The 12,794-nt window shown below is 44.0% G+C and overlaps 1 protein-coding gene and 1 long non-coding RNA gene across 2 annotated transcripts in view; one reads left to right on the top strand and one right to left on the bottom strand.

Moving 5' to 3' along the window:
• The window catches only part of LOC135111328 (uncharacterized), a 68,260-nt gene extending 62,901 nt beyond the window's left edge, over nucleotides 1-5,359 (bottom strand). The window contains exon 1 of the long non-coding RNA XR_010273704.1: nucleotides 5,021-5,359. This is a non-coding gene — a long non-coding RNA (uncharacterized LOC135111328). The remainder of the gene's footprint in view (nucleotides 1-5,020) is intronic.
• Nucleotides 5,360-6,249: 890 nt separating this feature from the next.
• Nucleotides 6,250-10,284, top strand: LOC135111188 (mucin-6-like). Its single transcript, XM_064024270.1, has 14 exons — nucleotides 6,250-6,350; nucleotides 6,481-6,535; nucleotides 6,622-6,798; nucleotides 7,133-7,246; nucleotides 7,339-7,574; nucleotides 7,786-7,920; nucleotides 8,120-8,290; nucleotides 8,442-8,498; nucleotides 8,581-8,689; nucleotides 8,811-8,936; nucleotides 9,069-9,209; nucleotides 9,415-9,528; nucleotides 9,632-9,868; nucleotides 10,001-10,284. Exons 1-13 carry the CDS (start codon nucleotides 6,348-6,350, stop codon nucleotides 9,865-9,867), a joined length of 1,674 nt encoding a protein of 557 aa, XP_063880340.1. The 5' UTR covers nucleotides 6,250-6,347; the 3' UTR covers nucleotide 9,868; nucleotides 10,001-10,284.
• Nucleotides 10,285-12,794: the final 2,510 nt, after the last annotated feature.

The raw sequence follows: 12,794 nt of genomic DNA, 5'->3' as shown, positions 1-12,794 counted from the left end.
AAGTCTGTTTTACGAGGGGTCATGCATGAAAAGATTTGGTTTTTGCCATATATATCTGGACATTTTAAACCAGCTTATACCATTCTGTACATCTATAAACAAAGTGTGCATCTCCACAAACATATGGCCAGTCTATCATCTCTCTCTCTCTCTCTCTCTCTCTCTCTCTCTCTCTCTCTCTCTCTCTCTCTCTCTCTCTCTCTCTCTCTCTCTCTCTCTCTCTCTCTCTCTCTCTCAGAAATGTAGTAATTCAATGCAGTAATTCGATAATAAATTTTCCTCTATCAAATACACAGGTATATATTACAAGATCATCCCGGTACACGTAACCATTGTTGACTATTATCTATTTTTATTGATAAAGTCACTGAAGAAATCTGTAACCTGTCGTGATATCATGTTGAGCCACTACAAGGCCAAAGAACAGCAGGGTTTGTTATGCGTCAATGTGATGATCGTTAGGGACTCAATTTCAACAAGTTTTAAGGCACTGTGTTACGTACGTCAGGTCACCAGTGCTCAAAGGTTTTCCGGTCATTCTCGTGTTTCTCTTTACCTCCTTCACTGTTAACGACACCCGTTTCTTTATTTTAACCCAACACGGATTTACTGAACAAAAATACAGCTCCTGGCACTGAAATATTTACGGCACTCGATGCATTTTGATATCGTAGTCTAAAGTTACACTTGATCACTTCATTAGCTTAAGAAGTCATAGCAGCCAAAATTCAGTCTGTTTTTTTTTGGGTGACAATTACTGAACGAGTCATCTTAGTTCCTTATTTCACATTGTTTCACTTGCACTTTAGTTTATTAATCCTGTATCCCCATCTGCAGCTGCTATTACAGTCCGGAAATAAAGAAATCTTCCCCGAATCATAAATGCAGTGAGCTAATCGTATATTAAGGAACGAGTACTACGAGGGCTAGGAGAGATGAATTATCTACTTCTGACCCTTTAATATCTTCTTCCCCCCGCTAATATCCATACTAATGAGTGTGTGTGTGTGTGTGTGTGTGTGATTCACCAACGGTCGTCTGCTGGTCACCCACCAGCAGTTCCCCTACGGAAAGAGCTCAGAGCTCATAGTGACCGATCTTTAAGTAGGACTGAGACCACTGACACACCGTACACCGGGACAGAAAGGTCACAACCCCTCGGGTTACATCCCGTACCTACTTGCTGCTAGGTGAACAGTGGCTACACATTAAGAGGCTCGCCCATTTGCCTCGTCGCGCCCGGGATTCGAACCCGGGCCTTCTTGGTTGTGAGCCGAGGGCTCACAACCTTCCAATTCAAAACACAAACTTCCAATTCAAAACACTTGTATATATAAAAACCCTAGAAAAAAAAGGAGTTCGAGATGGTAAGGACAGTGGATATAAAACGCTAATATAAAACCCCCTACTGAAAATAAAGGTTAGAGACGGTAAAGATACTGTATATAACGTTTGCAGATATAAAAACCATACAGATGAGCGTTCGAGGACATTGATGAGCTCGGTGCCTCAACAACTAGGTCATACACTACCGGGTAATGTTTGGAAAAGAATGCCAGGACCAAACTCGTAATTAAAACTTAGTGAGAAGAAAATAAGGTAAGGTGCAAGACGCCATCAGGCCTACACGTAGCAATCTCTCTGAAATCCTCTTAAAAACCTAGAGAATATTGTCAAACTCACATAACCAACGTCCAGGATATGGCAGAGAGCGGCTGTGTCGGCTGTCGTAATTGGGGAAGTGTAGCACAGAGCATCACTGCACAACAAAGCACAGTAGAGCGAGACTTTCAATACGAGGGAGCACAGCAGTTTTGATAACATTCATCCCCTGACAAATGAAAGGCTTTATATGCCAGGAAATAGCCAAACAGGACCTGCCTCAGCTTATCCGGATCAACTAACTGGCGGGTGATAACACCACCATTCACTGATTAATTAAAAAACGCGCCGCTGTAAAACCTAGCCCTCACAGTTTTCTAAACGTGCCTAATGCGCAAATTATCTGTAATGATTCACCAAAAAAACTCGACTCTAGTGAAATGTACCGACAATTTGCTGGCTGGAAAAGTTAAGAGCTTGTTGCTGTTCGAAGGCCAATTCCATATTTGCAAGATGCGAGGCAGAGAGAGAGAGAGAGAGAGAGAGAGAGAGAGAGAGAGAGAGAGAGAGAGAGAATTAACATCGGTACTTAACCATAATCATAATCTTTCACAATCACCGCCACTACAGCATCCTCACTACTATCACTACTATTATCCCACCCACGCTCCTGCCTCCACCAGTCACAGCAGGGCACAGCAACAGGTGAGCGTGTGGGAACGAGCATCCACCCACCCCACGATAAATGACACTGACGACAGCTTTACTACAAACCCTAAGGGCTTCCCACACACACCTGATGCCTAATGGCCACCTAGACAACTCTGATCCTAACTCCCGCATCTCAACTTCAGTGACTCTTCTGTTGGTAAATTTATCAAACAAGCCACTGTGTATCTACGTGGGCTGGTGTCGAGGGCCAGAGAGGAAAGGTAGGGAAGCAGGTGAGCTATACACAAAAGCTTAGTCTGGTAACGCAATTTAACTGAGGAGACGCGAACTTAGTAACACTGCCACTGACTGATGCTTTCATCTGCTGATTGGCGCCAAGTATTCTCGTTTTCTTTTCCATATGGTGCGGCAGACTGGTTTCATGTTTACCTAAACCTATAATCGTATATAAGGTACCGATGTATGCGTACAAATAACCCGGTATCTTATAACTAACAGATGATTTTGGTAGGTATTCATATATAGCCAACTTGCCACACGTGTGAAAAGAAACCACCAATGTTTGAGCCAATCGACAGGCGGGAACATCGGTCAGTGTTAGTGATACAGAGTTCGTGTGTCGTCAGCTGGTAAAGTTACCTTGCCAGAGTCGGCGTGGTGATATAATACCAGCGTTAGAGGGGATGGGAGGAGGAGGAGGAGGAGTCTCGGTTACCGCGCGCGGGATACGAGAAACTAGAACGGAGGAGAGGCTGAAGAGTTGGAAATTAGTGTCCTAACTGGTTCATCTCGAGCGTGGCATCTCTCATACTCTACAAGGTATGAAGAAACTGACTAATGGATAAGATGGCAGATGACTGGAATAGACTCAGGTTGTTAGTGATGAGTCAAGAGGGAAGCTTTTAAAGAGATGAATAGACAACTCTGTGGACTTGGATGACTAATGGACATAGGAGCATAAATATGTATATTAGAGGGACATTAGGCTCCTTGTCCGCTCCCTTTACGTAAGCACAATAATAAAAGGCCGTTGTTGTCACGAGTCACGATCAAACATCAAAATAATACGGCAAGGGAGTCTCTGGCGGGCAGTCGTAAAAATATATACTGAACGACTTACTTCTGTATGTTCTCCTTAAACAGATTACCAAAAGGACGCGAGGGCAGTCTTTTCTCTACTTTCCATAGTGGTATATTCCCTGTGGAGGGTTCTACGTCCTCGTCCCTTCGCCAGTATAAGGGAAGGCTTCGCTCTCTCACCACGACTATTTTCCTAGGCCACAGAGATGATTAGCCTCAAGAATTCTCAAGAATCTTTATCTAGTTAATGATGTAAAAAACATGATTAATATGTCACTAGAATAGTAAAAATATCCCTAAAAACTAGTGTCACTTAACCTAAAGCCTTTTGAAAGTAGTGGAGGTGCTGGATGGAACTGTTTCAGAATATTGGACCTTGTCACATTATAACAGACATTTCTTGAGACTTCTGAGACTCTCCTTTCACTGGTATCACTTAACGTCCCAGATGTGCCTCGAGGGGTGTGCTGTGTCGTCCGGCGCGGCGGTGCACTGCTCGTGGTGTTGGGCAAGCGGCTAACATGCTTCGTGACGTCGATGCTAGTCGGGAAAATTATTGCATGGTGCTTATTGAGGTAATATGTACGGTAATGCGTTGGTTATTGGACAGGCGTGCCATTCCCACTGGTATTACAGCAGTCACTAATTGTTTGCTTGTTGCCAGGCACTTCTCATTACTGATAATATAAACACCATTATCTGTCTGCCTTATAATTACCGAACCCATGGCTCACTGTGTGTGTGTGTGTGTGTGTGTGTGTGTGTGTGTGTGTGTGTGTAAAACGTGTCACATATAAAAGCTGTCTGGAATTATGACGCACATCACTGAACTGTCCCGCAAACTTTCAGTGTTAATGTGAACCATGTGCTTCCCATATACTTTGTCCTCGACTCTCAATCTAATCAGTGGTAATCACGACCTTTAAATGAATTTTAAACGTTTAAATTTGTATCTATGAAAAATATGTAAAGCTTCACATGTGGAAATGTCTGTATAATTTGGTAATTTAACAGGAATTGTGTCTCATTCTTAGAGGTAAAATGCCTTATTCAGATTTGAAAATATCATGAAGACATATTCATATACAATTTTCGTGTTTATGCTGTGAGCTGGTGTAAGCATGAAGCCTTTGAGGTGGTGAAGGTAAAAGTGGAAGTTGGAGAGACCGGAAATGATGCGGTGAAGGATGGAGGGAGGTGGAATAGAATGAATATGCTAGTGCGTGTGTTGCATAATACCTTAGATGAGCTGAATAGGTTGGTTGTGATCGGTGTTTGTTAAATCGAACTGATAATCCGACTTGGTATTCCAAAATGGCACGAGTTGGTTCATCAAGTGGGCCGTGTTGGTAATAGGGAATGGCAGAGTTGCAATGGGCCGAGTTGGACGCACACCGGCCAGGAGCAGGAAAGGAGAAATGAGCTTGTTTGCTTTGGAACATGGAATATTATTCAAAGTATGTAATGTTCATTATCTTTTATAAAAATTCCGTTATGAAAGCACAGTATTTCATCGCTAGTAAATAGAACTGAGTCAATAATAACTGATCTGTGGTGAGGGGCATCACTGACACACTCCTGGCAAGTAATTTCACGAGAAAACTAACCTCTAATTGTTTCTGGTAACATGAAATATATTGGCTCTTCCACAACACCCCCTGCATACCTGTGGATTGTGGTGGACTACATCAGTAGTTTGCCTTTCGCTTCGATGTTCCATTCTTCGTTAGGCTACACCGTCACTCCAGGAAAACACCCCTGACAGGGCGAACGACAAGTTGATACACTTTTACCAACACATGAGTGACATGACCATCTCGTAGTTCATATTCTGTCTGGGTATGTTCTCTTGCACTCAAAGTTCACGGATTACACTTGCATTACTAAGGTCACACACAAACACCATTTCCAGGAATGCCGCATCACGCACGACACGCACACGAGCCTTGTCTTTTTAAATTGTAAACTGCACTGACAGTTTGCCTTCTGACAGTTTGAGGCCTTCTCACACCCGTCACTCCGCGCGGGCCACTCATGACATCACGTTTTCTGATGGCGGAGGAATACGTTCAATTATTCCCGCGTTATATTAATTTAACTCTCATTATAATTACAAATCTGTGTATCCCTAAGTAAGATTTCCAAGCATTAGTGGTGAAGTGCAAAGAGCTGTAATGACACGATTGATGAAGTGAAAATCATGGCCATGGCACTACTTGACCACCATCCCCCGTCCCTCCCCTCCCCCCTGTCGCCCCACCCACCTATTGCTCTTCCCACTTAAAACGAATACAAAGGAATACGCTTCCTTCCTTTCTAATAGCAACTTGCTCTTACTTTAAACGTCAGTCCCTCTCACACTACAACGAACACGAAAATAGTGCATGTTTCACTTCTACCTCCTCAACAAAAGATGTTCCTCCACGTCTTGAGTATGCGACGCACTTCGTACTTCACCTTCTACATGATCATTCAGTTATGAAAGGATACGTATGCACTTCAACCGTACTAAAACATATATACCATTATTTCATAATCCACCGTTTGTGCTAGTTTTACGTCGTACTCTGTACCGAATGAAAATATTTGTTAATGACGAAGCTTAGGGAACAAAACGAAAAAAGAAACCCTCTGAGTTTTCTGAAGTAGACGTCAGTTTATTAACTCAGAATGGAAATTGCAATTAGCAAGACGAGGACAGACTAGATTATACGGTGTTCCTTGCAGAATGTAATATTTCTCACTGGTCACTTGCAGGTAGCACGCAAACATTGCAGAGGATGCACTAACTTTGAAAAAAAAAAAAAAAAAAAAAAAACACTGGCAGCATTCTGACTCGATGTGGGTGTGACTGAACGACCCTGAACGGCAGCGAATGAGTGAATGAGCGAAACCGAGTTGATATTAGAGTCGCTGTGGTGATAGAACGCCAGCCAGCAGAGGTGAGCTGAGGCAAGAGGACCGTAGTATTGTCAGCAGGACGGGGCTACGTCATGGTGAGGGAGTGGGTCTTGTCACGAGGAAATTACTCGCTTTATATTCATCGTGAAGTGTTTGGGTTGTTGACTGATGACCTACGTAATTGAAGCAAACTACGTGTTAGAAATATGTGCTTTGTATCCTCAGGAACAAAAGGCGCCGTGGATGTACAGCAGCACCGCATGTCTACTTGTGGCGATTGGTGAGATGAGCCGTGGGAAACTGGAATATTACATAATCTGAAGAACGAAGAGCTTCCACACCACTTAATTTGGCGTGTATCCACAGGAGCAGTGGTGGCGACAACAGTTGTAGCGCAGCGCCCTCGTGAAGGCTGCTGTTATGGGAAGTCTAGCTTTAACCACGGCCAGACTGTCGCCTCCTTACCATCGTGCTGCCTCTATTTGACCTGCCACGATGGTGACATCCGAGAGCGGTACATTGGCAAGCCTGGTGACAGAGGCTGTGAGTAAGCCGGGTACTTTAATTGGGTGGGGTGGTGGTGATGGGCATAGACGGTGAATCTCTGGTGCCCTAATTATAATAGTGCTTACACGTGCAGCGCCCTAGTAGCCATTAGGGAACCAAGATGTTTAGGTAGTATTTCATTTCATTTTTATTATTGTCGTAACTTAATTTTCGTTTTGTTTTTCAGATGTTTAAAAGTAACACGCTTGAAGTATTGTAAATGAGATTCTCCTGGTGTTTAGGACAATATGGGACGAGTAACAAACACCTGATATCGAGGCTGTCGGTGGGGCCAACGTAATGGTGGTGTGTGAAAGTCTTTCTCTTCCAGGCTGCGAGTTTGACGGGTTGATCTACCCTAACGGAGCCGAACTAACTTCCCATTGTGCGGCGCTAATCTGCAGGCGAGGAGTGTGGGTTGCCTCTCAGGAGATTGCAGAGTGTTGTGAGTGCTGCTGCTGCTTTCCTATTTCCTTCATTTAGAGATGGGCCGCTTTTTCATATAGAACAATTGTAATTACCATGTTTCTCCACCAGGTAAGCACTGCTACCTGTTCAACGACCCTCATATCCACACCCTTGATGGTCACTACTACGACTGGCACGGTATTTGTAATTACACCGTGACGCAGCCTGGAAATAGTCTTTATCCTGACTACGGTGTCTTCAGTGACTTCCGCCATTGTTACAACAGTGCCTCCTGCCTGCACGTGTCCACCTTCAAGAATGACCGATACACAGCAATCACTTTGCGCCACAACAACCCGTTCACGGTGAGTACCAGCCTTGTTTCGTAGAAGGTCTTGTATTTCTGAAGTTTAACATCAAGTTACCACATTGTATTACTTTGACATTGAATAGTAAAATTAAAGAAGCATAATGGACTGAAGAACAGGAGTATACTATGTTAACTAGAAAGTTCGTCTGTCAAAGTGACTCGAGCGTAATCCTATAATGCGCCATCATGAGTGACTGTCACTGCAGATTCTAGTGAATAACGATGAATTCGTGGTGCCGACAACGGGCGTGACCGAGGCGCTCTCCTCTCACGGCAAGCACCCGGTCCTGGTCTGGCGGGACGGGGACTGTATCTTCCTGGTTGGCTCCTCAAAGATTATGGTAAACTTCGAAATTACAATAATATAATGATGGTTGTCTCTACTACAGATCGGTTATGTATAATGCATTTTTTTTCCAAGACTTAAATAAAATAATTACATCCTTCTTTAATGTACGCCCGCCGTTACCTGCAATTCCTCCCTCCATTCTGCCAGTTACCGCTCCCTCTTTCCCTCCTCCCCCTCTTTCCCTCCTCCAGATCCAGCACTGCCGCCACCGCTTGGACGTGTGGGCACACCCGTCACACGTGAACGTTCTGTATGGTCTGTGTGGATGCTTCAACTTCCACAAGGAAGATGACTTCACGTCGCGCGACCTGACGCAACACCCGCTGCACCCCTGGCCCGTGGCCTTCGCGGAGTCATGGCGGGTGAGCGAAAATCCTTGTCAGGAAGATTAACTTTTTTTGAGTTACTAAGTTCAGTTCAAAGTTATACAATTCACTTGTGGTGTAAATTTATTTAGTGCAGTAAAAGAACGAGGCGATAAACAGTTCGGTCACTTCACTAATCTCTTTCCAGACTCCGGATCAAGGCCGCGACTGCCAGATTTGCCGTGGCTGCGACAGGGAAACGACAGTAAGTAAAACTTTGTTATTTGAATTAACGTTAGATCTTTGGCTGGCGTGGCTGCCAGCATTAATCCTTCTGCTTGCTACAGGGAGACCCGTGCACTCTAGATGCCGCACAGCGACAAGAACTCCGGGCGATTTGTAGCAGACGTCTGCACTTGATTTTGGCAACCGATGAGGAGCTGGGGCATTACGTCGGTAAGGCGGCGAGGCGGCCAGAACGAGAATTTCCAAACCAGAGACTTGACAGGACACAAGTGTTACAGTTTTATATGCACAGCTTTACGTCATACATAAGTGATCCTAATTTCATCCCTAGATGCGTGTCAGTTTGACTTGTGCCAGCTGCGCCAGAGGGGAGCCACGAAGGAGGCGCAAGACAACTGGCTGCGAGAGTTGGAGATTTTAGCTCAGGATGCTAAGATCATTCTCGCCAAAACTTCAGGTGAGCCTCTGAGGGTCATTTTGATAATCGTTGTTTAATTTTTTTGGATAAAAGTATGTGGTGGTGTTAATGAAATTTGTTTAATTTTTATCGAAGTATTTTTATTTATTTATTTTATTTTTCTCAACGCAGGAGAGTGGAAGCCTCTGCCTGACGTGCCTCCCTCCCAGGGCATATGTGTGCCAGGCTCTCGATGGATGCAAGAGTGTAACTGGTGTGATTGCGCAGATAATGGACAGTTTGCTCGCTGCACTCGCATAGGCTGTGTTGAAGGCGAGTACCATGTGGTTGCGAGAGTGATGTGATTTACAAAGCTATCTGTACTGCAGTTGGTAAAGTTGCTAAACTCAGTGGAAATGATACCGAACAGAAAAAAAAAAAATTCCATACGGTTATGAACTTTGAATGAAAATATTTTTTGTTAATATTTATCGTAAATCTTGGGATGAAAATTTAAAGTTTCAAATCTTTCTTGTAGGGCACATTCATCCGCTGGAACAAGAGGCGTGCAAAGACGGTTCCCGGTGGAAGGTGGACTGCAATTGGTGCAACTGTGTGAGGGGAGGATTCGTATGCAGCCGCAACCCCTGTGGTGAGTGGGCGCGTTAATTTCTTGACCATCAGCCTTTGTGTGCTAATGACGATATTTTCTGAAGCCTTTCTATGGACATATATTTACTAGAAAACGCCAACAGGTCCTGCCACGATCCCTCCGCCTCCTACCATCACCGCCTTGCCAACATTCCCTACTTCCCTTCCGCTGTGCCTGCAGCCCATGGAGCCTGGCAACTGCTACGGGTTCTTCCCGCGGTATTACTTTAACGCCGCCACGAGACGGTGCGAGTACTTCATCTATGGCGGTTGTGGAGGAAACCAGAATAACTTCCAAACCTTGCAAGAGTGTGAGAAGATCTGCAAGTCAATCCAGTAAAGTAAGTGATAGTCAAAATTTTGTCCAACACTAGAAAACGAACTTGCCGTGATGTTTTATACTGCCCTTTACATTACGATTAAAATAAAGATATTGGAGCGTGTTAACTGTATACAAAAAACGTCTCCTGCAGCCTTGACTTCCATTCGGCTCCTCTGTGACGTTATGGGAGTTGGCCAGCTAGAGGACAAGAGGTATCGAGATGACACAGAGCCAATGGTATTGCACCCACCGGCAAGCTTTAAGCGTACCCACTTTTGTGCTCCTTACTGGAGATCATGATGACTTTCGGGTAGTTACGAGGAATGCAAAATTAAATAAACTACGTGAAACTATGATTTTCCCTCCAGAAAATAGAGAAAATACTGTAAACAGCCATATATTCAGCAATTGTTTGTTAATAAAAATAGTAGTGGATTTAATTAATTTACTTTACCAGTGAATATATTCGAATTCATGGTTCTCTTTTGAAGCTTCCAATCCAATCGATGACATTTTCGGGGAACTGGTTGTTGCTAGGTGCTGGGGTAACATGAGGCTGGGTGACTCTTCCTTCACTTTCCATAGATTTACCTTGGCGAATAATATTAACATTCCTGGTACAAAGACCGTATAAACTATCCCTTTGCAAAACCAGTTCCCTTATTATCCTGCCTCTGGTCACCCGATACACTTTTGACATTCAGGTTATGTACTTCCTCCTATGTGAACTGGTCTCATTAATTCAGTAAATGTTCTTCAAACTCCGGTAAAGTAGTACCTTAACACTTACGATGATGAGCTTCAGTATTTAACGTGATCTCAACCATTGGTGTCCTTCAGCGCAATGGTTAACGCGCGGGGCCCACAACTGAGAGGTCATGGGTTCAAAGGCTGGCTAGGACCAGACGGGATAGGCATTCTCTTCATACCTTTGTCTTTTGTTGCTTGGCACTTAGTACCTTAAGAAGTGGCCATTTCCTGCACGTCTTCCACAGCACAATGACGTGGCGCGGGGGGATTCCAAGGGTACGGTTCTTGCTTGCATGGAAAAGCCAAAGAGGATGCCTATAAGCTTGAAACCATCATGTGACCGCCGCCACCTTCAGCCTTCAATCCTTTAAGCTATTTTGCCTGGGTTGGCCGTGCGAGGGTGAGGGAGCGCCGGGGAGGCTCTGATGCGCGAGGGCCCGAACTCATTGATTAGATTAAATAACTGCCTTGAAGCCGTGCAGAGTTGGAAACTTGCCCTAAACTCATTAATAATTCAATTTGAAGTAAAAACAGAACCCGCCCAGAACATTATAAACTGAAAAAAAATTATATATATATATATATATATATATATATATATATATATATATATATATATATATATATATATATATATATATATATATATATATATATACCACGATTTTTCCTGCGGGATTGAATATTATTTATTAAATTAAAATTAACTGGGGAGGTTCGGCCACAGTTGTATATTCATGACAACAGGAACAGATCGCGGCCCAACAGAGTGGACTCGTACGGTTAAGAAGTCATGTGAGAGGCTTCGCTATATTTCGCTCTTTCCTCATCCCGGATCCTTGTCTGTTTGTTTACCTTTCTCTCCTCCTGACTCTCTGCCTTCGTATCTAACTGTTTGTCTGCCTGTTTGGAGGTTACCTGTCTGTTTTCCTGTTTGTATGGTTATATATCTATCTGCCTACCCGTCGGTTTTTCTATCTGCCTATCCGTGTCTGTCTGTTTGTCTGTCTGTCTTCCCTCCCCCCCTCTCTCCTCTGCTATACATACGAGTACACCTACCAACATCAACTCATGTAATGTATATATTTTCCAGTCTCCTATTCCGTCCATCGATAGAACTGCGAGAGTGAGGGACGGAAGAGAAGGGAAAGAAAAGGACACAAAAAAAGTCATGATATCTGGATGGAGTGGAGCCGGTGCAGTCTGCCTCGATCCCTCTGGGGCGCGGGTTATGATGGAAGGCCATGGACTTGGACGCTTCGGGCAGAGGCTTTCGGCTCCGGAATAGCATGGAAGGGAGGTGCGCGGGCCCAGTAATGGATGTATACACCAGATGGAAAAAAAAAAAAAAAGTGAAAGAAAAGGAAAATGAAAAAAAAAATAATGTTTCGTCTCTTCCTTTATGTGTGTATATGTTTTTTTTTCCCCCCTTTTAATAGTGCGTTTCTTGCATTCTGTATTTTATATTTTGCATCTCTACGAAAACTCGCTTTTTATTCACTAACCAACAATGTGTGTGTGTGTGTGTGTGTGTGTGTGTGTGCTGGAAAGGGGAGCTCACGTGTAGCGACGGAATTAAGTCATTTGAAGGGTAGTGATTTGTTCAAGTTGTGTGTTTCCTGCATGCGCCCTCCCTCTTCCCCCCCCTCCCTCTCTCTCTCTCTCTCTCTCTCTCTCTCTCTCTCTCTCTCTCTCTCTCTCTCTGTGTAAGGGGAGTCAGATAATTTAGACCTCTTTCTTACTTGTATACCCTTCTCTACGCGCGCGTCTCTTTATTTTTGTGTGAGCATCGTCTGTTTATCTGCACTTCCCCTCACTGTCTGTTTATCATCCGGAGAGAGAGAGAGAGAGAGAGAGAGAGAGAATGTGGGTGTTTTGATACCAGATTATCATATTTTCTGTAGATAATGTAATTCTCTCTCTCTCTCTCTCTCTCTCTCTCTCTCTCTCTCTCTCTCTCTCTCTCTCTCTCTCTCTCTCTCTCTCTCTCTCTCTCTCACTCGAATTCTATGTGTTATTATGTCATTTATATAATTTCCTTTTCCCTGTGCTATTTTTTCATCTGTGTACGTGCTGCCCTCTGGCCGGCCTGTGTAGGAACCTCCAGCAGCAAGGGCCTCAATTCCATGGCGGTGGGAAATACTTGCCAAATAAAACAAGAAATACAGGCAACGCTGCTGATTGGCTCTCTACCG

This window comes from Scylla paramamosain, chromosome 21 (assembly GCF_035594125.1).
Source record: "Scylla paramamosain isolate STU-SP2022 chromosome 21, ASM3559412v1, whole genome shotgun sequence".
NCBI lineage: Eukaryota > Metazoa > Arthropoda > Malacostraca > Decapoda > Portunidae > Scylla > Scylla paramamosain.
Note: the sequence above shows the minus strand (reverse complement) of the source record. Positions and strands in the feature narration are given on the sequence as shown.